At 34.1% G+C, this 26,947-nt stretch overlaps 2 protein-coding genes across 2 annotated transcripts; both read right to left on the bottom strand.

Moving 5' to 3' along the window:
- Positions 1 to 7,081: 7,081 nt before the first annotated feature.
- Positions 7,082 to 10,273, bottom strand: LOC108201286 (protein FAR1-RELATED SEQUENCE 2-like). Its single transcript, XM_064085143.1, has 6 exons — positions 10,228 to 10,273; positions 9,910 to 10,120; positions 8,974 to 9,232; positions 8,139 to 8,341; positions 7,784 to 7,967; positions 7,082 to 7,699 (listed from the first exon to the last, which is right to left on the bottom strand). Exons 1-6 carry the CDS (start codon positions 10,271 to 10,273, stop codon positions 7,082 to 7,084), a joined length of 1,521 nt encoding a protein of 506 aa, XP_063941213.1.
- A 4,568-nt stretch (positions 10,274 to 14,841) lies between these two features.
- Positions 14,842 to 15,458, bottom strand: LOC135149424 (uncharacterized). The gene is made up of 2 exons (XM_064085142.1): positions 15,341 to 15,458; positions 14,842 to 15,125 (listed from the first exon to the last, which is right to left on the bottom strand). The coding sequence occupies exons 1-2, from the start codon at positions 15,456 to 15,458 to the stop codon at positions 14,842 to 14,844; spliced, it is 402 nt and encodes a 133-aa protein (XP_063941212.1).
- Positions 15,459 to 26,947: the final 11,489 nt, after the last annotated feature.

Raw genomic sequence — 26,947 nt, 5'->3', positions numbered from 1 at the left:
GTAATAATAATAATATAAGTAATAATAATGAATGTGTGTTGACTAAGCCCGGTAAAAAGAAAAATAAAAGAATCCCGCTTATTTTTAGAACCCGGGAAACTTTTGGGCCCAAAATTTTGAACTCTATTGTAACAACTATAAACATTTGTTGTAGTTGTTATAGATTTATCTAAATTACACTCATTTGTAACATTTTTTAACAGTATTGCAACAGCTATAGGTGTGTCAAAATTTGTTAAGAAACAACAACAATTTATGAGCAAAATTCAGTCTTGGCGTTGCTATAGCCCTTTTATGGTGTAGTGCAGCTTTCACCCCAAAGATATACATTTGCTCCCTCAGATATCATGTTCCATATCTCTGAAGCTTGGAAACATAAACAGAAAAAAGTCTTTTAACTCCAACAAAAAGAAAAGATTAGATGATGTCAAAATGTTTCCAACTAGTCGATTATTCCATACCTTTGACTCATCTTATGTTGGACATATTCCTTACCGGGACCCTCACATGAGAAAGCAATAACCAACTCAGATATAGCACCAGTTTCAACAAAATGATTAAGCTCCACCTCGTAAATGAAATCCTAGAATTAAGGTGAATATAGAATCACATCAGTTTAATGAGATGCATGAGACTCTCTGCCAGCTATAATCAGTGAGTCACTAATCAATTTTCTATTCTTGCATCCAAAATACAGTACTGTGCAGATCCATGTTCTGTTCTAGATTCCTTAAGAGCTAACCTTTCCAGGCAAAAAAAAAAAGCAAACTTTTTTTAGTTGGTGAGATTATCGCTAAAAAAGGTGCCATTCCCACTTAACTAGGATCAGACTTGCTTGAAATCCCAAAAAGGAGCCAAACGGGTGCCATGGCCATTCATGATAATAGGTACTTTTGAATCAAATGGAAGTCTGAAAATAGACTGTCTAACAAAAATGGGAGCCCATTTGCTCACATGAGAATCCTCTAATGACACAACATTTTTATAAAGGGACCAACAAACCAATAAGAGAGCTGAAAAGGATAACGATTCTAAATACTAGATTCACTTGAAGTCTCTTCTAATTTACAACTAAGTGGAAACACCAATAAAACACCTTCATCCAAGTAGAGCAGATCCCTTTGTGTATTCTTCCAGCAGGTGTTGTCTCATGAACTAATGCACAAGCTTCTTGAATTCTTGATGGAGCAAACACGTACAATATATACTTATATTCCAATACAAACTCAGGAAACAGAGAATCTTGTATTCAGTTTTATTCATATTTATGTTTATGGAATATGGAATAGTTTAATCCTCTCAAAAATATGGAAGAGTTCAGTTCTCTAATTGCGGCTTCACATATATATCCTCCTTATTAGGTTGAAAGAAAGTATGTTAATTAAAACATAAACAATGGTCTTATGTGAATTAATGAAACATTAAAGTGAACGACGTTGTTTGCTTACCACATCAACAGTACTAGTAGGTAGCTTCCACAAGCCTGAGCCTTTGCATCTACCACTATTTTCTTGGACAACTAGAAACCAATGTACCTAAAATGACAACAAATGGTTTATATTTATAAACCTAAATTAAAATCGCCTTTATACTAAAAACTGGGTAAAGTGACCAGTCCATACGACTAACAGTAGAAGCTTCAAGTTCAGAGCATTAGCTGCCACAAGTAATCCTCTTAGTCTGAAACATTTCAAATGGAAAAGAAGGGTAACTGGGTAACAAAACTCTAATTGTGGTTTAATATTTGAGAACAGTGATGGAACTCGAAATCCTAAAATTTTCTCTTGTATAAATTACATAATCGGTGATAAAGAAAGTATTCATATGTATGGTCTTCTAGCCTTTTAAGCTCGTAAGCAAGTGCCCTGCAGCGGCAACCTTTATACAAGACATTTTAAAGATCAATTACTGTTGTATGCCTTTCTCTAATCAAATCATATGCAGCTTATTCTCTTTAGTTATATTTATACCACATCGACTGTTTGTTTTCCAAACTAACCTTGACAAAACAATTTGCTCTTAGATCTAAAGTTCCTACACACACACACACACAAATATATATATATATATATATATATATATATATATATATATATATATATATATATATATATATATATATATCTGCATTAAAACACATATACAACAAATACGGCAAAACATTCATGCACAAGATATGAGCGGGGAGGCCTTCAATCATGCAAACCCACAAACAATAAACACAAACATACTTCAAAAACCACAACACCAAGACTTTAAACTTTCATTACAAATCAATCTTTGAAGTGATGAAATTGTTACCTTATAATAGTGAGGCGACCAAGTAAAGATAATAAAATAGGAGATCCATGGTACATAGAACCTAATAATATTACCATCGAACCCAATATATCAAACACATTAGCACTATAAAATGCATTGTGCACTTATATATATATATATATATATATATATATATATATATATATATATATATATATAGGCTCATGATCAAATAGAAACCACTCTTAAAATAAAAACTAAAAACCAGTTTCCCTACCACTATTTATAACTACGAGTATCACTAATTTATACTGCACTAATCACTGTTTTTATACAATATGTAAACAGCGATTTTTATTATCATAATTAAGAAAATCTACTTATCTAAACTATTGATAATCGCTTATAGATGATCGATTTCATCCGTATAAAGGTTCTTGGCGGTAGGAAGCCGCAAGAGAAGTTGTATGATGATGGTAAGTAGTCGTTAGTTTTGTAAGTTATGATGGAAAGTGTATGTAACTATTAGTGATGATAGACAATAGTGGAAAGTCATAGAAACGTCTGGTAATGGTGGTAAGAGGTCCATTATTACGATTTGGGTGAAGATAATGGTCATATACGTTGCATATATGTGTATATATATATTTATATCCGCGAGATATGATATATATAAATTAGTGATATGTTATGTACAAATTAGTGATTTCTATAGTTAAAAATAGTGATAAGAAAATGTCCAGAAACTGGTTTTTAGTTTTTAGGCTAATTTGGTTTCTATTGGAGTAGGACTCTATATATATATATACACACATATGAGTAAGGTTCGAGGGAGAACCTTATTATCAAGAGAACCGAGAGATCTCTTTAGAGCCGTTGATCTTTTGGATATTATTTATTCATTTCCTTATATCTTTTCAATCACAAAATCAAAAATAAACATTTGATTAAGGGCATTTTTGACCACAGTGGATTCTTTAACATATGCAAATCTTTTTAGATATGGTATCCACCTTACAGGCTGACTAATTCATATATACAGCTTATATGTTTTTATTACGACGTGTAACACCATTGTTCTGCAGACCTAAAAAATATATCAACCATAGCAGCCGATCATGACGAGTCCTTGGGATAACACTAGGTCAGTTTCGTTCACTAAAAAGTCTTTATGTTTATGTTTTTTTTTAATTTTTTTGATCTCAAGCTTTGGGTTCTACTATGTGATGCATATCTATGATGGCACCAACAAAAACTGTCAGCGACAATCTCAAAAGAAGATGTCCTCTTGCTCGTGTGAAACCTTGTATTCTGAAGAATACAATCGACAATCTGTCAGTAGCACAGAAGCAGTGGGTCGCTGATACAGGTCTCGGAACGGTTCTTATGTTTGATATCAATGATTATCCTGAACCTCTAAGCTACCTAATAGCGGACTCCTACAAGCCCGATGAATCATCCTTTTATATCGGGGGTTATAAGTTTTCAGTGTCCGAGAATGATGTTCATGAAATCCTTGGTTGACCTAAAGGTGATTTGTCAATAGACTATATTTCTAATTATGAAAAGAGAGAAGTGTGGAAATCGCAATTCAGCGATTTGCCACGTTCTTGGGCCATAACCGCGTCAGATGTTTGTGATGCTATGAAGTTGTATTCTGTGGTTGACATGAACTTTAAACTGAACTTTTTAATCATTATGAGCAATGTTCTCATTCAAGGGTCTACCACACCGTACCTTAGTCTGAAAATGTTAGGATTCTCTGGCGATGTAGATCAGTGCTTCAAGTATAATTGGTGTAAGGCTTTGATGCAATATCTCAATGAATGTTTTGCGCACTGGTGTACAGATCGTGCAAGGAAACACTTTACGGGATCAATACCATTTTGTCTGGTAAAATTCTCTATCGCTATTCTAAATTAATTAGAATATATCTTACAACTTAATTCTTATCCTTTTTAAATGAATGTTTCATGTAGTTATTTGTTCTGGATCGTTCATTAAGAACGGGACACGACAAAAATCATGAACCCCATCTGTTGAAATACTAGACCAAGAGCATGCTGGAATCAGTTGATTTTACGAAAATACGGCTTCTAGAGGGAAACTCTGAACAAGACCGTTTAATGGAGACCAACGTCAGTGACAAGAATAGACAGGTTCGAAAAAAGTACATATATTGATTTCTAATAATTGATTATAAAATTTGTAATCAAACATAAACAAAATTAAGAATCACAATATGATATCGTCGTTCATAAAGACTAGAGGAGAACTCTTACATGAACAACAGAGTGCAATCGAAGTTATTGACAAAGTATGTAAGGAAATTATGCGAGATTATGGAGAAGTAGCTGATGTTGAGGAAGAGGTATCACCTAAAATATTTATTTAGCTTCCTGAATATGTTTTAGATGATTGAATAGTCATTACTTTGTACTTCACAGATAATATATAAACACTTGAAGCAAACAATTGAGGAGTTTGACAAGGTCCAGTCCCAACAATTTAGAATGTTGTCAACTGCTAGCAAAAAATATCGATCTGATAAAATCATTGAGTTGCTGAAGTCTAGGTTTAAAAATCTTAACTCTGATGCATTGAGTTTTGTGCTAAGTTCCACAAGTTCCACGGACGAAACCAATTTGGCCTGGAGACATGATATACTTGCTGGTAAGGGTATGGAAATGCACAAAAACATACTCATTGGGAACAAAGATTATTTATGGGATTGGGTGCATTCAAATGAAAATGAGGCTGGGTAAGTCGACCACACTATACTATTAAGAATCATTGGGTTTCTGAGGATAATCATGTAATATTCTTAATTGTGAAATTTTTTATGGCAGCCTTGTTTTCATGTGGAATCAAGTAACCTGCACAAAGAAGGACTTATCCAGTCTGAATTATGGTAATAACGTTTCACCCACGGTCATTGATACATGGTGTTGTCTGTTGAATTTGATGGAGACAACTAAGCCAATATCTTTTAAGCGTCGATTTTTTTGTTTCTTGGATTCCACGGTTGGCGTAAACTTGATTTAAAACTCTTGAAAATTTTTCTTTAATCATCAACCATTGTCTTATTAATACGTTATCATTTATTTTAAAACAGGTAAACCTTTGCAAAAACAGTGCAGAAAAAGATGGTGATGGTGTATTCTTTGAGTTTTGTGACAAGCTGGAACAAACCATGCAGACATTTAATCTCTCTATATCAAACATTAACCTGGTAAGAAATCCACTGGTCTTTTTTTTTTTTGTAAAAATGATATGTTATTAGAATACAACATTGATTGGTTGAAATTCTTGTAATTGCAGGTTTTCTTTCCAATATGTAGTTATGGTCATTACTATACGGTATGTTACGACATCAATGAACCCTCGATGGTTGTCTTAGACAACTCCAGTCAGGATAATTTATCATCTGGCTTGTTTGTCGGAGAAACTGAAACTTTGGTAAAGATTTTTTCTTATTTATACTTTGTTTATTTCTACAGGATCGTATAGTAACCCTATGCAATTGTGAAGTCTATTACAAAATATAAGGTTTGTTTTGTTGTATGACCGTATGCAGGGGCGATATGAGAAAACAATTGGTGAGGCCATTGCTAATGATGCATGTGCGCCAAATGTTATGAAGGGATACCGGACAAAAGGAATTGAGGTGTGTTAAATTCTAAATAGTAATACAAAAGAGTATATAGTTGTAAATTGTTCAATTTTATTCTTAAAAAGAGGCTAACTCCTAATATGCTGGGCGTAGTCATCGAGTGGCTTATTAAAAAGAAATCTTAATGTTCCTTCTATCTTCAATTATATTATTAGTTGTATACCATATTGTGTGTGGTAATGTATTCTGATTATAGATGTCTTGTTTTTATAGTTCATACCTATATAGAACTGAGAATCCGTACATGTATTGTGTGATAATTATATTTTTATTAAATTCAAGAAATGTGTTTTCACAAGTATTGCCAAACCAAAAGCAAGAAGCTAGTCAGTTTCTAAACTACATTATTTTTACAGGGGATCGAGATTTTGCTTGATTCATATCAAGAGATGCAAAGGAAATTAGTTGTGCACATAATTAAGGAAAAGCATCGAGCGGAGTATATTGAACCTCTTCAAGGAGTAGCAAAAAAATTCAAGGATCTTAACAATGATTTCAACATTATCGTAGAAAATCTTTTAGATGGTTCTAAGTAGGACATAATGAAGTTTGTAGCTGGAAAATCTTTATCATTTCACTTTCTCGAGATTCTTATTTTGTTTGGAAACTTAATGATACCAGAATCTTAAGCTCTTAACAGTACTAATTTATTATTCTACTATGTGTTTTCTGTTTGGTATTTGTAATAATGGTATCTGTAAATAGTTATATTGATGTTTGGTGGATAGAAAAGGTTTTCTTAAACAGAGTACTTGTTGAAAAAACTAGTTACCAACAATCGAACAATTATTACTACACTGGCTCATAAAATTAATTGAATCTAGTGTAACAGTGCAAGAACATAGAACTGAACACTAGGTCTTCGTATGTATCAGGCTTGTCATATTTGTAAGAATACTATGGTGTATTATAGTTTAACCTCCAAAAATGCCAAAAGAACATTGAAGAACAAAAAAGAAATACAATCCACTAGCTTACAAGTCAAAATGTTAAAAGAATTATAAAAGTACATTGCTAACATCATATAAATCGTTCTCAAAGAAGAAACCTGAGATATAATATGATATTTATTAGAATGGAAACCATAATAAGCATAGAAAACTTCATAGAGTTAATGAAAAATAAGGTATACTATTCTAACATCAATTATCTTCTACTACTGTTCCGGATGTTCCTTCTTTTTTTTTTCTCCGGACAGTTCCTAGAATCATGATAAGCTTGAGTATTACAGAACTGATATTGTCTTATTGTTCTTTTTTTCCCTCCAAGTGATTTCTCAGCGGGGTTTACCATTCTCTTTCTACAACCCTTATTATTACTCTGGTTGGGAGGTAATACCGTTACATCTTCCACAATCTTTGAACCGATTAAATTTTCAACCATGTCTGGGATTAAACAATACCCTGCACTTTTCTTGGATATCTTCATTTGTTCTGAAATCACCTTCAAACTATCGTAATGGTAATTAATTTGACCTTGGTCAGAGGATGCCTCACTAACACAACTTTGGAAAATAAACCAACACTCCTGCAGCTTCTTTCTACGAGACTCTTCCCCAGATAGTGGGTCTGAAATTTCTCCAAGCTCTAATGTTGAAAATCTCTCCACTGCTTTCTTTAGCCACCTATTCATAACATACTGCCTTGGTATTATGTGGATTCCACTAATACCTAAATAGAAAAATGCATGGCTACATAGGTATCCCACGCGTGTGAAAAGCTTACAAGAGCACTCTAAATCGTGTGTTTCAAGATTTATAGATACCTGTCAAAAAAAAATAAATGAATGTTATGTGAACTAGATTAAAGGAGAGAAACATGAAGAATGATTTGCAATATAAAGTTTTACCTCAAATAAATTTGATTTATTTTGAGGATCTTTTATGACAACTGTTTTGACTGAATCAACCATTTTCAAGTCCATAATAGAGATATCTCCACTGAATCCCATGATCTCCTCGTGTATCTTGTAGAACATTACCCTTGTGTAATGTTGTGCAGCATCTTTCTCGATTTCCTTGTTTGACAAGGTTCTAGGAATTATGTTGTCATAATGTGTAAGCTGCTTTTATTGGTATCTCTGCCTTGAAATAGCACTATCATAACATATATAAAATTCTGATAGTGTATCTCCTTTCTGTACGAAGTGGTTAAAGTAGAAATTTGAACTCTCTGATCTTGAAGTTGTTCTTAATAAACCCAACATTGGTTCGTCATTGAAGTATGCAGGTATCCATGAATGACGTATATCGTATAATTCGGTAAGCCATTTATTACCGGAAAGATTAAAATCTGATATGACTTCGTTCCAACCTTCCTCAAAATCTAACGGTGATGTATGGTCAGACCAAACAAACTTATTTAATCTGTCCATGAACGCAGATTCTGCGCAAAACAATGACCCTAGCTGCATAATAACAAACAATATTACAAGTAAAAGTGAAAGTGATGCACTAAGAAAAACTACAGAACACACATTTGGACCTTTGTTTAAGTCTGTAGAATATAAAGTCTAGTAACATAATTCCTCAAAGATTCAATAAAGTGTTGTCCTAAACTGTATTAGGATTCTTTACTAAATTTTAAATTTAGTTGAGTAATTTAGCCGCACGTTGATTTAAGTTATTTTAAGAGTTATATTTATTTAACTTATTTGTTATCCTTTTCAGAATTCTTTTACTCACTTTTTAACTATGTGCTTATTTTTTTTACTCAGAAAAGATATTCCACAACCACTGGATTCTAACAAGTTACCCATTATGTTCATTTTGTTTTCATTCCCATTCTATTGTTGTTGCTCTGGTTTTGTTTGCCATTAGTATTCACAAAATTACTATGTTTTCCTTATATTTTTTATTCTATTATTTAATCTGTCCACACCATCTTAATTAAATCTGTCCATGAACGGAGATTCTGCGCAAAACAACGATTCTAGTTGCAGAATACAATATATATTACAAGTAAAAATTGTAAGTGATGAACTAAGAATAGCTACAGAACACACAAATGGGTTTTTGTATTAGTTTGTATAATATTTACCTTTGATGGGAACTTCTTCATAAAATGCCACATACAAAGCCTGTGTTTAACTAGTGGAAATACAATCTCCAATGCAACTTTCATTGCTGGGCATTGGTCTGTGATGATACATTTCGGTTCTCGTCCTAAAATGCTTTTCATAGAGTTACATAGCCACTTGAAGCTTTCTGCGGATTCGCTCTCAAGCAAAGCACCAGCAAATGTAGTGCTTTTCCAATGGTTATCTATGCCAATCAAAGGTACAAAAACCATACCATACCTGGACAAGAAAAAAACAAATTAATATTATCTCCTACATGACAACCCAGGATCTCTTGATAGGTGTTTTTGTTATTACTTGTTTGTCCTGTATGTTGCATCAAAGGATACAACATCTCCAAAAACTTCATAGCTCTTTCTGTTTATTCCGTCAGCCCAGAATAAACGCATTAGATGGTTTGTCGAATCAGTTTTATATTCAAATTTGAATGTAGGATCAGAACTGCATTGGATATCACGAAACTTCTGTAAAATCATATCAGTATCATGTATCCCTATTTTTTTTTACATCCCTCGAAATTTTTTTAAAATCCACTGTGGTTGCACCAACATTTTCATGAGAGCCTGTGATCGCTGAAACAATTCCATGTGCACGAGTGGCTCCTATATTCAGTTTTCCTGCATCGAAAATAAATCTCTTGTGAAAATCTGTAAGATTCCGATTGCAACGGAGGAACTGAGCACCATCCTTATCAGCAAATGAATGGTTGTGTTCTTCAATGAATCTCTTAAGAATGCAACTACCATTGCCCGCTATGTTGACACGTATCGATGCTGGACATAAACACTTAATAGATACGGTTTTTCTTGTTTGATGTTTGTGAGTCACAACTCCATCTTCAGATTTTCATGAATCCTTTTCACTAGAACCTGATCTGGAGCAAACATAATATTTACTGATTGTATTCCCTGATCTGTCGTTTTTTTCCAGCTGATTTTTTAATATCGAAACCACAAACTCGTCCGTATTCTTTGTAGAACTCGTAAACAGAATCCAAATCGTTGAAAGTCTGATTTAAAAATGGTTTCTTCGAAGGATCACACCGCGGAATAAAATCAGCTATATTTTTTAACTGAACGTTCACAGCTTCATCCTTGTCTTCAAGTACTATATGAATTAAATCCAAAAAAAAAAGATAAAATGGTAGTTCAGAATACAGATGCTCTTGTAGTGAACGATACACAAAAAAAATGAAAAAGATTAATGGAACTTACGTTGGACGTGATCATCTAAAGGGTTGTTCACAGCTTTGTTCTGCATCGTCTGTTATGTGTTGATAAGAAAAAGAAGATGAAAGAGTGTTTATTTTAGGTTGATTGCTTTGCTTGCTGTAAAAAGAACTGTAGAATCTTAAGAAACTTAAAAACAGCAAGAAAATCATTTAAAAGGGTTATAAATTGCTATTGATTCTGTGTATTTTTTGTTGTACAAAAATACCCTTAGCATGATTAGATTTGATTGATTTTGTAAAGATATTATTTCAAAATAGAAATATATTAAGATTCTTAATCAACGGCAGATTTTGGAGTTCTCTCGGTTCTCTTGATAATATGGGTTCTCCCAGGATCTTACCCCTATATTATATATATATATATATATATATATATATATATATATATATATATATATATATATATATAAATTTAAAGGGTCAGAGGACGAACCAGCATAAGGGGAAATAGATAATTACTTCAGCCGGTAACCTTCAACCACTACAAAAAAAAACCAATCGCGATAAGAAATTCAAGAATGTACATAAGAAGAGAGGGGGGAGAGGGGGAGAGAGGGAGACAGAGAGGGAGAGAGAGAGAGCGAGAGAGAAATAACAACATATAATCAATTAAACACATGAACAAATTCAAATAAATACATGAACAAACTCAATTAAACACAAATCCAAACCATTACATACTTCAAGTTATTACGGAAAGAGGATTGATCCCTCCATCACCAGCTTTCTTCGATCACTCTCTCTCTCTCGCCTACTTCGGTCTTTTCTCTCTCGATTACAAGCTTTCTTCGATTACTTTCTTCGATGTTTTCTCTCTCCCTGACTAGCTTTTAGTCGAGTGTTTATGAGACTATGCACTGAGTCTTCTTTTTTCTCAATTTGCTTTATTTTGATTAACCCGACAAAATATTTTGTTTATCCTGCTTTCGAATTTTCACTAGCCCGCCAATTTTTTTTGGCCCAAAAAATAACATCTATTGCAAACGGTGTTTAATAAACATTGCAATAGACTATTCATTCCGAAGTTTGTTACGTTATTTTGATTCCATTGTAATGATTCTTACAGCATTGCAATATTCTTAGTTTATTTTTTCAATTGCAACGATTTTGAAGAAATTTTCTTTTGAGTGGTTGCTAAATCCAATCCATGGTATAGTGATTATTTAATAAAATAAGTAGAAAGTGCACAAAAGCTTAACTGAAGTAAGATAAGTAGTTACCTCAAAGTTGAGCTTAACTTTGATTCCTACTTCTCTACTAGGGGATGACTTCCCTCACTTATATGGATGAGAGTTTGTCCCTACTCATCTATTAATTCGATGTGGGACATTTGAGTTGATTGAAATTAAACACAAGAAAGTGCACTCTTGGCAAGTACTCCAACAGTTTGTTGTCGCTTGACAACACCTCCGTTAAATCATTTGTGCAACTAAGTATTAATTATAAGGTTAGAAGTACTACATATATAGCAGCCTACTAGTTGTATCGAAATCGATGTGGGACTATAAAATGATTTTGAAAACTTGAAACATTTAGGTTCATTTGTTAACATTACACAAGTTTACATTGAGGTTCATTTGTTAACATTACACAAGTTTATGCTCTTTTAATCACTTGTGAGATGTTAGGAAAATATTTCTTATAAAAAAAATCTAAGTCATCTTTTAATTTTAGTTGTGTGGACGAAGCAAGATGCTCAAAGTCCTAAACAACACATGGTTTCTATCCAACACCTATCATGTTTAAGTAGGCTTTTTGAGCCTTGAACTTCCACACCTTTTCGATGTAGGAGGAAAACTTGGTTATTTTCATAGTATATATAGGAGTTATAGCTCCTTTCATCTTATTTGCTTTCAATGTGGGATACTAATCTTCTTATACTCAAAATTATTCAACTTGTTATACCCAACACTTGAGTTGTTTATTTTGCTTGGTAAAAGAGGCATCTAATTAAAATTTGTTCCTTTTTAACCAAGTTAAGTAAAAAATTTAGGTTGCTTAAAGAAAATGGACGGATAAAGCAAAGGCTTTAAGTCCATATTTATAACTTGAAACTCATGACATAAAATGGGTTTTAATAATGGGTTGAGAGTCACCCTTTTCCTCTTCTTCTCGATGTGGGAAGTAAAGAAGAAAATTTTAAACTGGAAAGTTATTTATTAACTCCTTTATGTTAAAAATTCAGCACATCCATCTACTTATATAGATAAATGGCTAGCATCTTTACTATTTTGTCTTGATGTGGGACAAAAGCCAATATATTAAATGCAGATTCTCACCTTTTTTTAAAACCAGGATGAGAATTTTTCTCTTTGTCTAACTTCAGTGGCTGAATATGGCAGGCCTCTATCGAGCAATATTGTTCTATGCTCACTACATGAAAAATATTATATTTGACTAAGTGATGTAAATATATAAGTCATATAAATATATAAGGGATATAAGTATGACGCATCAATAATAATCAAAAGTAAATTACTTACTCAAGATATGTTTGAATATCATATACAGAATTGTTTAGGTTCAATCATGAAGATGTCATCTCAGTAGCTTACGGGATGAATGAATGAGGTTACTTACGAATCTTCATATTGTCGGCTTGGAGGTCCGCAACTTTTGTTGAGAGATATGAGTTTCGCAGCAAGCGGCTTTTCGCTAGGGAAAAAAGTTGCTGTCAGAATTAGAAGAAGGAAACGACTTCTTAATCTTCAGGGACACGATTCTAGAGGTATTCTAACACCTATCTACTGCTGATTTGAGGATAATAACGAGAATTTGATGATATACTTGAAGACTATATGCTGGGTTCATAAAAAATTCCGAGGTTCACAATTTTAACATTGCAAGGACTCTTGAAGCTCTCCAGACACTATGAAATTAGTGTTTAGATGGCGGTTATCTACTGAAAACATGTTTTTTGAGGATACAAAATCATGAGAAAAAATGACTTAAAGGACAAGTCATAGGTTTGATGAAAAAGAACTACATTGAGTTTGATTCCTTATATAAACGGGTATGTAGGCACTTTACTGTGATTACGCAACTTTTACCGTTTATCAAACACAACCCTAATTCTACGGAACGGTAGCCATGAACCTCTCTCTAGACGTTTATTTTCCTAATTTTTTTTCGTACATTCAGTTGAGGGTTTTGTACCATTCTCTATCAACACATGTAATGAATGTCCTAAATATATATAGCATATTACTTACTAAAATCACTACAAAACTATGATTTAGTACATGTTTGAATTGTTTTAGTGATCTTTGCTTGCTTTGGCTTCAACAACAAAAGTAGAAATCATATCTACGTCAAATTGTTCCAAAAAGTTGTAAAATCACTAATTAGAAGTGAAAAAGATGGAAAATTAGTAGAAATTGGAAGAGAAGCATGAATCGTGCCTTGTTTGCAGAATGAAGATGAACAGTGATAAGGAAAGTGGAGTAATGGCGGAACTTCTTTGTATGTAATGTAACCGTTTTGCAATTTTCTTATTCTTGAAATTAAGCGGGTAACTTTTTGAGTTGGGCTGTAGCTATTGTTAGGTCTGGGCTGGGCCGGACTTTTGTAGTTTCTAGTTTAATTACTAGCTTTTTAGTTTTAAAGAGTAGCTCATGTATATATAATAAACTTATCCCTCTCAAATATTTAATATACATGGATAATTTATGATTCATTTATATAGTCAATACATGCGAAATACAACTTGTTACCTCATGGTTTTCACATTTTTTTTAATATTTGTCAGACAGCACAAAGAGTTTTTGAAATCTAAAATTCTACATAAGATAATTAATAAGAAAAATATTCTTGTGAAAAATATATTAAGGAAATGTATTCGATTATGATTATTTTGGATTGTTTTTCATTTTTGAAATACAGTTATATTTAACTTGGATTTAAAAAATGTATTAGAATCTTAGGATATTTAATTTATATTTTGAATATTATAGAAATCTTGTTGGTATATAATAAGAATTTTAAATTATGTTAAAAAACAGGATAGTAATCAATTAGTATTATATAAAATTTATTAAAATTTGGGAGTATTGAAAAAATGATAGATTTTATTGAATTTATAAAATGATGAATTTTGTTTACTAATTTCGATATATTTTATATTTCAAGGATTATACTTAAATTTTAAAGACTCTACTCAATTCTATCATATTTTATCTCAAATCTTTTAAATTCCAAATAAAATCAAAATTACATAAAATATATCAAATTATATAAATTGTTATTAATAATTTAATTATAAATCCATTAAAATCTGGATTTATAATACAAAGTAACAATGACCACATAGGATAGTTCACTAAATGTATTTTTTTATATCGATTATCATAATTATTGCAATGATAATATTCTTCTTGCAACAAAATCTATTTGGATAATAATTTATAAAAGAAATTATGTTGATTAGATCATCTCCAATCACAATTTTATAAATAAAGCAACTTCAACTTCATTTTTCACCTTTTTTCACTTTATATATCTTGATTCCATCTCCAACCATTACTTCAAATACTACTTTATACATTTCTTTAAACATACAAGCTTTATTTACATTCTTAACAAATTTCAAATCAATACACTAATTTTCTAAATTAGTATATTCTTCCCATAAATGATCAATAAGTGCATTACGAAGTGCAATGTGAGCCTCTTTATCCTTGATTTGTTTGTGTCGACTAAGAAAATCTTGAAATCTTACATTCTCATCTTCCACCATCTCAACATTTGGAATCGATGCTTGCGTTGAATCACTAAATGTTCCACTAACATCACGGTCATCTTCGATTATCATGTTATGCATAATAATACACGCGGTCATTATATCATGTAGCACATGTTTGTTCCAAAAACGAGATGGTCCGCCTATAATTGCAAAACGTGACTAAAGAACTCCAAATGCACGCTCCACATCTTTTCTACATGATTCATGCTTCATGGCAAAATATTTCTTTTTTGGACCACGTGGATCATGTATACTTTGCACAAGAGTAAACCATTTGGATATATCCCATCAGCTAAATAATGACCCATTTGATATTCCTTTCCCTAGATAACATAATGTGCAGTAGGAGCAATACCTGAAGCATAATTGGCGAAAAGATTAGATGACTCCAACACGTTAATATCATTATTTGAACCCGGCAAACCAAAGTATGCATGCCATATCCAAAGCTCATAATCCGCTACAGCCTCCATTATAGTTGTCATATTGATTTCATAATTTATTTTTCATATTAATTCGTTTTTTGTAGCTAAATCGAGCTAAAGTGTTGTTAAAACAAGATAAAAAAAATATGACAAAGGTTTCAAATTTGATCATGTTTGGGAAATTCTTAAAGATTCAGAGGAATTTGGAGATGATCATAGCAATGCTACCCCATACGGTCAAACACAAACAAGCAACTTTGTATCATCACAAGCAAATTCACCTGCCACAAAGTTTCCAACATCAGTATCTCTTGGGCTATCATCATTCTCCCCCGATATAAATGATTTAAGTGTTAAAAAGCAAAAGAAAAGTCGAAGAACTTACTTCTGCTATTATCGACATAATCAAAGAAGAACAACGTCAAGTCATTAAGATTCTTAAAAAAATTGGTGCAGATCGACAACAAATGAAATTTAGATGCTACGTGCTCAAAATGAGAAAAAGAAGTTGGATATGGCTCCATATCTTACTGAAAATAAAATCTTGATTAAAGATGTAAATTCCATAGATGATCGGATTCTACGCGAGCATTTTCGAATCGAGCAGCTTAAGATTCTACAGAAGAGATCCACTCACGATCAAACAGCTCCGCATGGATTTCATGATGATCCTCCTGAATATTAAAAATGTATGGCACATGTATGTTGAAATCTATATTTATGAATGGTGTTTTGGTGAGAAAAACTTTTGCTTTATCTTCATAGTTCAACTTCATATATAGAGTAGGATAGTGCATGACTTTATATATAAAGATAAAGTAATGGATGATTGAAGATTGATTACTCTATTTATCTATATAATCCTAATTTGTGAATACAAACAGGATGGAAAATTACCTAATCTACCCTTCCCACTTTTTTTCATAGTACTGCTGAAGGACTTGGGCGTAATTACACAAGCTTGCTGGATAACCCGACTACAAGCGTTTACTGACCCATTACAAAAATCAACTATTTCCTTTGTTCTTTACTGATGGATACGAATCTGCATGGATCATCCACAAACGATTTTTGAAATTGTTTTTCAGAAGTAACAACCGATTTTAGCCTACAGTTTCTCCAACTATTTCAGTATTCCTTGCTCCTCTAACGACGGAAACAAAGACGGTGAAGCCTTCCGCTCATTGCTTTGTTTCACGAACTGACATTTGTGGTTATATATTCATGTTTTGATGATGCATTCTATCCGTTTGTTGTGATATAATAATGAACAGGTCGTAAGCACATACCTTTAGGTGTTGTTTCTCCTTCGTCTGTTAGAAATGGTGAGCACAAATGAATTTTAAACTCTGGTAGATCGATACAGACAATTGACATTTGAATTTTTAGGTGTTGTTAGCACAATGGAGGCGATCTTCCCATGATGTGCACACATCTGGTAATGTGTCAGTTGCGTCAAAATAAATTTTTCACACTCCAGCACGTAATGACACTGTTTGCCAACAGCCATCACCCTCCACCCTAGGTTCGTGTACAAGTATTATTTCTGCGGATTTAGGACCTGCGTGTACAATGTCTATCCAAGTTTATACGGTTTGTGTGTTTGCGTGACACGGTTTCGCAATATCTTACCTCATGTTTTTTGTCCAGGTACACGGATTTGTACTTCCTCTCTGGCTGGTAGAACAACAAAGATGCCTAACTACCCTACCCAAAGTTCAGGTACACATATCATACTCATCTAAACTAACATTACATGTACCAAGAGTAGTTCCTTAATTTGACATTCTTCATATATGTTTTTTGTCATAGTTGCTAGCTTTACACATGTCACGTCAAAATCCGATGATCAGATTGATGCATCCAATCCACAAACTCAAAAACAAGGTCATCCTCATTTTTCGTATTTGTGTGCTTTTCGTCATGCCTGTTTTATTAACAATTCTCTGATTGTGGCACACCACGTGTTGCACCACATTCCTGTCTCTCTACTCCACACGATAGCCAGAGGACTGGGAGTGACCAACCTGCAGCACGTGAAAATGTTGATCCGAACAGAGGTACGTTATCGTTATTATGTTGCTATCATAGTAAAGTCACTCTGTTGGACTTTTATTATTTGTAATATAATACAAACTGATCCAGGTACACACATTGTTACTCCATCTCAAACAGGAAAGACAACCCAGCTTTTGTCATGCTCAACACAGTCTTGCGGTACAAATATATGCTATATGAAATCATGAACTTGCCATTTGTCACATACGACAAAGTCATAAAAAATTAACTTTACTTTTTAGGTTCTGGGATTACACAAGGTGCATGGTCCAGAACCATTCATCAGTGTGATGGAATCAATCTCCCGTCTCAATCAAAAAGTATTTGTTTTTTCTGTAAATTTTGCATGTTGTGAGACCATGGTTTTCACCTGAGCTATTAATGGTGTGCAGAAATCAGCAGGCCTAACGTTTCAGCGCAAACGCACACTCATTCCAAAAAACCACCTAATGATGGTCATCAGTCGCGTTTTAGTTGTTAGTGATTCTATCCTAACCTCATTTTTTGGTCCTAAACTGTATTGTCATTGACTTGCTTCAAAAAACTATGTTTGCAGACTCCGGCATATTATCCGGTATCTCAAATAGTCGGCTAAAAAATCTTGGCGTCTCTGGTAGGATGAACAAAAATGCACAGTCATACATCACCCCATCACAGAGGAGACTACAGAATGTTGAATTCACAAGTTAGTGTCCTGGCTTCCAACCAACCAAGCGATATTGTAATGAATCTGATTTACGAGTGCTTTTTTTTTCCTACATTTCAGGTCCAAGCCAGTGTTTTACTTCGTCCTCGCTCATTAATCGAAGTACAGGAGGTGCTGATCAGTGAAGGCCATTCCAGATGCCAGCGTCAACAATAAGAATGCCCGTGACATCTCAACCAAAAGGTAAGAACTATTTGAAATCTCAAAAATATTGTATATCGTCGTTGTAAGACTAATATAAATTATATTTACAGGGAAAATTAAAAAATATTGCCTTTATGAACGTCATATTTTAAATAATTAAAATAATTGAATAAAAATAATGTAGTAATTATGCCTTTCAAACTTAATTATGTCCATGGCTTATATTTTTTGTTAATATGCCATGTAAATCATATTTAAATTTAAATTCAATTTAATTATTTTTCTGATAAAATTTAAAATATAAAAGTGTGTGTGTGTGTATTATGCCTTTCAAACTTAATTATGTCTCTAGCTTGTATATTTTGTTAATATGCCATATACATCATATTTAAAATTAATATAGAATTTAAATATTTTTCTGGTAAAATTTAAAATATACAAGTATATATATATATATATATATATATATATATATATTCAAAAAAATCATAGTAAAATATGATTATTACTTTGTATGACTCTATATAATAATATTGCCATAACATATGCTCAAAATTTGTCATGTTAAACTTTATATCAGGGAGTAAAGTTAAGAATACAAGGTGTGTCAATCTTTTGAACCGCCACACCCCTGCAAAGACAGCATCTCAAGGTAGCCAGCAGTCAGACATTACTGTGTTGGTTCCCGAATTGGACAGAATAGGTGTCTGGCGTCCGGGTAATTGTTCTCTTCCCGTAATGATTTTCATATTTTTCCTGTTTGTAAGTGATTTGTGAATTGACGTATTCGTGCCTCTGTAGCTTGGTACTCTGTTGAAGCAAGTAATGGACCAAGAAATCTCCTACATGCTTTCAACAAAGTTGGGGAAAAAGTGCTTTGGAAAATCATAAAAGTGCAGGTAATGAACTTAACTCGAAACTTCAGATGATTTTTTGCCCGCACATCAATTAAACCTGAAATTGTACATTTTGCAGGTGAAGGCAAGGGCACCGATGTTGCATCAACATCAGGCACCAACGCCAGATCGGGCGAAAACAATAGTACGCCTCTCAAATACACCGGTCAGTACATATTTTCCATCTCATCATAGTTTCTACCTATTATGTAATTTGCCATTAACACTGACCCTCATGTGTTGTCGATAATAGACAATGTTGCGGAGGATGAAACTATCACCGAGTCCGAGGATTCAAAAGGTATGCACTCTTTTAAACTGATAAATCAGAAATTTCCTTCCATATAAAAGAATATTAAAAGCAGTATAACATATTTAACCATTACCAGAGGCCGGACGCGGTCAATATATAGCCCACGATGAAAGTGATAGCAGATTCGATTTGCCAGGTGTGCTTTATTTATTGTATGCAAATTGCAGTAACCATGCAAACAAAATACCTCAGTTTCTTTACATCATCTGCATACAATGATGTTTTCCAGATTTTTGGAAACGCTACATGGATCTTGGACCACCAACAAAAATTTGTTCTAAATGTAAGGTTGTTATGTGGAACGAGGAACACAACAACAAAGGTGCGAAACATAGCGAGCCGTCTTTTTCAATCTGTTGCCGGGATGGACAGGTAGTGTTGGAACCAGAAAAACAGCCTCCTCCTTATCTGGCTGGCCTTTTATCTGGTGGCGAGAAAACAACACATTTTCTCAATAATATTAGGGCTTACAGCTCCATGTTCCAGTTCACGTCAATTGGTGGCAAGATTGAAAAAAAAATCAACAATGGGAAAGGACCGTACTGCTTCAAACTGAATGGTCAGAATTATCATCTCATAGGAACACTTAAACCAAAAGAGGATGAATCTCCAAAATTCTGCCAGCTATACATATATGACACGGAGAATGAAGTCCAGAATTGTATAAATGCTGTTAATGGTAGTGACCAGCTTGATCCTGAGATTATTGAGGCTCTCCTTCAAATGCTTGATGAACACAATTAATGTGCATGAGGTTTTCGTATGGCGAGGGATCGATTCAAGGTAAATGATCAGGAAGAATTCAGTCTTTAGTTGCTTCATTCTAGCTAGGTCTACATCCAGGTGAACAAATCATGTCATTGAGTCCACTGATGTCGCAACTTTAATTGTGGGCGAAGCAGAAGAGTGTTCACCTTTTCGAGATATTATTGTTGAGACAAAGCAAAAGTACCTCGAGCGTGTGTTCGAAACATGCTCTTAGGTTGTGTTCACTTCATGGAATGGAATGAGGGGAGAATGGAATGAAACTATATGAACAAGTTTTATGGAGATTGGAGAAAGTATGAGGCAATAATGATTAAATATGAGTGGGTTAAAATTTTTTCATGAAGAAGATGATAGGAAAAGATGATGAACAAATGGAATCAACATTCCTTCCAAAACATGTGGGTTAGATTTTTAGTTAAAATAGTTAGAATAGAATGATTGAAGGAATGAAAATTATAAACAATTTAACTAATCACTCACAATTTATAATACAAATTTCATTCCATTCTCCCCTCATTCCATTCCATGAAGTGAACACAACCTTAGTTCATGGCACTTTAGTATCCTCTGATCTTCCCATATGATGAAGAAGGATTTCATGTTGAAATTCTTCGGTGTGGTAAACCCAAAAAAGCACAGGCCAACGACAGTACCGAACAATGTCCAGGCGAAGCAATAATACACCGAACCACTATTTCTATGAGAGTACTATGCATACAAACTAATGATACGTCCTAACGAAGGTATCAAAACAACAAAGCTCTCATATTATTATACGAAATTCTTTATGTATACTGTACATGTCTGCTGCATCATTTTTGTGATAATTGTTGTTTTTTTCTCCAGGCATGAAATTACATCTAGGCGGCAGGCTATGGCAACAGTTTGTTGTGGATGCTTTTGCTGCCGTCGAGCGGTACATGCTTGATTGGATTAAAACACATCAACACATTATACGCTCAGATTTATACCGATCCATTCGCGATCGCCTGCACAGGTGTGACACTGATGCGTATTTTGCCTGCAACATTTACAGGCTCCCAAAGATATATGAACCAGTATTTTAAGGATTCACTTGCGATTTGTCGTAGTATTGGTCATCCGTCACTCTTCCTAACGATGATATGCAACACCCAATGGCTGGAAATACAGGAAATGTTGAAGCACAAGCCAGGATTTGATGTTTGTAATGCTCTAGATGTCATTGCTCGGATTTTAAAATTGAAGCTTGATCAGCTTATCCATCTTATCAAGAAAAAAATTACTGTGGGAGGTGCATTGGCTGTAAGTTTTCATTTCTTTGTCTTATAGACATGATTTATGAATTATTCATACAATTTTTTAAAAAAATTCAGCAACTGACTCGAGGCTTTCGATAAATTTCGGTTATGCATGTGATTGAGTTCCAAAAATGAGGACTACCACATACACATATGTTATATGTCTACATCCAAATGATAGACCAAAAAGGATTGATCAAATTGATGAACTCATATCAGCTGAGATACCGGATGAGTCTGTCGATCCTGTTGTCTATCAAATTGTAAAAAAATTTATGATACATGGGCCATGTGGTATTGATAATGTCCAATCTGCATGTATGGTTAAAAGACAATGTATTCGACACTTCCCAAAGAGGTAAATAACTCGACAAAGAACTATATCACAAATGCCCTTTATTTGAATACTCTCATTCATCCAATATAAATATAAATAAAACTGTATTGATACAATTTTTTTACTTTTTCCCATGTGGACAGGTTCAACCCAACAACCCATTTTGAGGACTGTGGATTTTCCCAGTATCGTAGGTGAAGTCAGCAGAATTTTATGAATCGGCAAGGTGTTAATTTGGGCAATCAGTATGTAGTCCCTTACAACAGAGACTTGCTCATCAGGTTCCACTGCCACTTCAATTTGGAAGTGTGTAATAGTAGCAAATCACTGTAGTACCTTTTCAAATACTGTTTGAAGGGACATGACACGGCGACCATGATATTGAAGAAGAAGCATTCTAATGTGGCAGGGGCAACAAGTACTGTTAAGGCAAAGAACACTAATGAAATAAAGCAGTACTTGGAGGGTAGGTATGTTTGTGCGGTTGAGGCAGCCTGGAGATTATTTGCCTTTGACATCCATTCTCGATTTTCAGCCGTTGAACGGCTACCGGTACATTGTCCTGGTGAAAACAATGTTACTTTCAATAGCAAGGATAGCTTGCAGGATGTTGCTAACAAGGCTAGCTCAAAGCACCGCAAGTTAGAAGGATGGTTTGAGGCCAACAAAAAACTGCCTGGTGCAAAAGAGGTGTCATATATGGATTTTCCGCGACATTTCACATGGAAAGCTGATCAAGGAAAGTGGAAAGAAAGGGAGAAAGGACAGGTAGTGGGCAGGCTGATTGATATTCACACGTCTACAGGAGAGATTTTTTTCTCGAGGATGCTTTTAATGCAGAATAAAGGTGTCACTTCCTACGAAGATTTACACAAGGTCAATGGAAAGGTTCACAGCACTTTTAAAGAAGCCTGTGATGCCCTCGGCCTTATGAAGGATGACAGACAGTGGCATGTAGCATTGTCGGAAAATGCTGATAGTGCTATGTCGCGCCAACTAAGAGAGTTGTTTGAGCACATCTTGACTAACAATACTGTTGCTGATCCTTTGAGATTATAATGGGCTGAACACTGGCGTAGCATGTTTGAGGATGTGCTTTACAATAGAAGAAGGCTTACCAATAATTCATCTTTGGAGCTGACTGACACAGAAATTCAGAATTGGTGTTTAGCAGGTAATAAATTTTCATAAACTTCAGCATAATGAACAACAAGAATCAAAGTAACTGTGACTCCTAATTGTTCCTTATTTAAGTAGTCCTATTCATGACTGTCAACTGAAACTTAGTTTAATTTCTTTCTTCACAGAAACTGGAAATTTGCTCAATGATGTTGGGAAGAGCTTGAAAGACTCCACCTTGCCAGTTCTTGATGAATCATATGTTGGAAATGCAGAAAATACATTCATAGCACAAGAGACTGGATATGACAAGGACGAGACGAAGAGGCAGCATGAGGAACTGTTTTCAAATCTAAATGAAGATCAACTGAAGGCATATAATTCAATCACTGATAATATTGATAAGGGTGAGGGTGGAATTTTCTTTGTCTATGGAAGCGGTGGCTGCGGAAAAACCTTCGTCTGGAAAACTCTTTGTGCACGTCTTCTTAGTGAAGGAAATATTGTACTCCCGGTTGCATCATCCGGCATTGCTGCAACACTTATTCCTGGAGGCAGGACGACACACTCAAGATTTCACATCCCTCTCAAACTCGACCACATTTCAGTAGCTGGTATCAAGCACGGAACCCATAAGGCAGAGATGATAAAGAAGACTTCTTTAATTATCTGGAATGCGGCCCCAATGCAGCACCGCTTTTCTTTTGAGAGTGTTGATCGTTGCCTTAAAGATATCATGTCTGCAGTTTATCCATCGAGAGCCAGGCGACCTTTTGGTAGGATAACTGTAGTATTTGGAGGAGACTCCCGATAAATCTTACTCGTTATTCCAAAAACTTCTAGAGCTCAAATTGTGAGTGCATCACTGAATCAATAGAGGCTGTGGAATCAATGTTAGGTTGTTTTGGGTGTTTATCAGGGGGAAGTCCGCTGAAGATTTAAGGCAAATTGTCGAGTTCAGCAAATGGGTTCTGGACATAGGTGACGGTGAAATCCCAGCTACAAGAACAACTGATTCAACATCTGATCCTCAGATTATAATTCCTGATGAGTTTCCCATCAGATCTAATGGAGAAGCTATCAAAGACATTATTAATGTCATTTATCCTGACTTCTTGAGGAATGTGTTATCGCCTGAATATCTGAGTCAAAGATCAATTCTTGCACCCACAAATGCCTTGGTTGGGGACATCAACGATTATATCTTAGATCGAATTCCGGGAGAGGTACCCACATATATAGTCATGATTCTTTTTCTGAAGACTTTTCAAGTTCGAATGATTTTCAGTCTTCATTTCCGGTTGAATTTATAAATTCAATAAGTATGTCCTGTCTACCAAGACATGATCTTAAACTAAAAGTTGGTTCTGTGGTGATGCTTATGAGGAATTTGAATCAGATTATAGGATTGTGTAACGGGACTCGGATGATTGTCAAAAAGTGTTTGAAAAATAGTATTGTTTGTGAGATTCTTTGTGGGTCTCAGGCTGGGACGATGCACATCATTCCAAGAATTGAGATGTTGCCTACGGATACTAAATGGCCCTTTGATTTCAAGAGGGTGCAGTCTCCAATCCATCTTTGCTTCGCGATGACCATAAATAAAAGCCAAGGCCAGTCATTAGACACTGTTGGTGTATGTTTTCCCGTTCCCGTTTTTATGCACAGTCAGCTCTATGTTGCTGTCTCGAGAGTGACATCTTATTCTGGGCTGCATATATTAATATATGGTGGTGATGGTAATTCATCAAGCAATATGACCTCAAATGTGGAATACGAGGAAGTGTTCTACAATTTGCCGAAGGTTTGATTTTTGAATATGACAGATCATGAAAGTATGATTTTGTACAATGTTACCTACCTGGAAATTTGAGGTAAGAGTGATTTTGTTGTCCTATGAGTGACAGATCAGTTTGATTTTTTTCCTAAGATCTATGGAATGGCCGCATACTTTCTTGGAATTATGTTGGTAGGAATTACGCGTTCCTGGCAGCTTTTTCCTACAAACTACAGAGCATATCATATGGTTGTTCTCATGCTTGCACATGTAGTCCTAATCTGTAATAAGTAGTTACGCAAGGTAGAAAAGTTACTTTACTACTAAATTATCATGACGTGTTTGCTAACTTCATGCAGCTGTCATCTTTCCTTCTGAGATTTAATGAAATACGAAACCTAATATACATATTTTTTTTTCAGACTGTCATAATGCATATGTTGTATACCTGTACAATATCAGTGGACACCTCCATCAACTCTCATTGGATAGATATTTGGTAAGAATTTCTAGCCTTCTCAGAGTAGTTAGATTTTTGTGTATATAAAATCCCCTCGAAGACTCATGCAGATTTCATGTTGACATCACCTACAAAAAAGCCAAACCTTCAGTATCACGTGCATGATTGATCCTTACAGCAGTTTTGAAAAATAGAGCATTCAAATTATTCTTGAATTGATCTACGTGTTTTCAAGCACATTTTTCATATGCATTTAGTTTTATTTTTTATTACTGAGTGTGGATATATTGCAGCCATTCATAAATTGCTTTAAATTTATATTGCAGGTAGTTCAGGCAGTAGTAGTTTTAACACACCGTGTGGTACTCAAGACTTCAAAAGCGAATGATCACCTTGACGCAAAAAATATAAAAACCAGATAGCTATGTAGAAGAACTTGATGAAATAATCAATTCTATGCAATTTTGCTTTGTTTCGTCTAAGAAAGCACTGAGTTATTTTTGTCCATGTAATTGTTATTATTAAAAGCACTGAGTTCTTTTCTTCCTCTAATAGTTAGTGGCAATGGTTAAGTGGTTGATGTTTTTTACATTAAAATATTCGATCACCTTTAAGCAAAGATCCTTTATTATTTGTGATTTTTATATTTTGGATCCATTAATAGTCTAAACAAATCATAATATTTTTACTTTTTATTAGGATCTTGAAAGATATGTTAACATTATAAAGAAATGATGGACAACAGTGCAAATATTTGCATCAGGTAGACATGCTGGAAAAAATAAATTAAGCACCATATAAACTTTATTGGCCATCAGTGCCAAATTGGAACCACTTTATGCAATTATCTATTAAAGCATATGTAGTTAACAACCAATGAGTTGCAGCATTGCTCTGAAATTTTTTTCACAACTATAGTTTATTTAATTATTTGATAGAGATCACACTACTCCGCTGTAATTTAAGGGATATAACCTGTTACTACTGGATGAAGATGTAAGTTTTTCAACTACTATGAATAAACAACTTATGGACCATATACAAGATTTTTTGCTTCACTGTTATGTATGAGATGCCTGATTTCTATATTTGTACAGATTTGCAGTCCCTTGCAATCACTTAGAAATGTTTTTTATACACATTAGGTGAAACCATGACTGGGACCAATAATAAAATTGTTGATAGAAGATTTTTATAATACATTGTTGATGATATACGTTTTATTCCAGAATTGCCATGTGCATGCATTTGTTGATGTTGATAAGTGGACTGCATTGAGCAAAAAATTAGAAATCAAGGAAAGATGCCTTTATGCAATTACCAACTTTTATGCAAAAGAGGCTTTTGGTTCTTGTCGTCCTGTCTCTACTAAACAATTAATTAATTTCTCAAACCCTACAATCATGGAAAAATTTATCATGACGACCACTTGATACCTATGCACAAGTTTGAGTTTGTTGATTTGGGTGATTTGAACGCACTTGCAAAATCTTATAAGGATAAAGAAAATCTAGAATTCTCAACAGGTCAGCCATACGGTATTCTGCATAAAAAGACTCTCACTACACTATTATTACACTTTTATTTATTGGGCAATTTTTCTTTTCATTGAAAAGAGATGTCATTGGAGTTATTGAGGACTACGAAGATGTTCAGGAGATCGATACAGTTAATGTACC

The sequence above is a fragment of the Daucus carota genome, chromosome 9 (assembly GCF_001625215.2).
Source record: "Daucus carota subsp. sativus chromosome 9, DH1 v3.0, whole genome shotgun sequence".
NCBI classification, from domain to species: Eukaryota; Viridiplantae; Streptophyta; class Magnoliopsida; order Apiales; family Apiaceae; genus Daucus; species Daucus carota.
The sequence above is the reverse complement of the archived record's forward strand: the minus strand, read 5'-3'. Positions and strand labels throughout refer to the sequence as shown.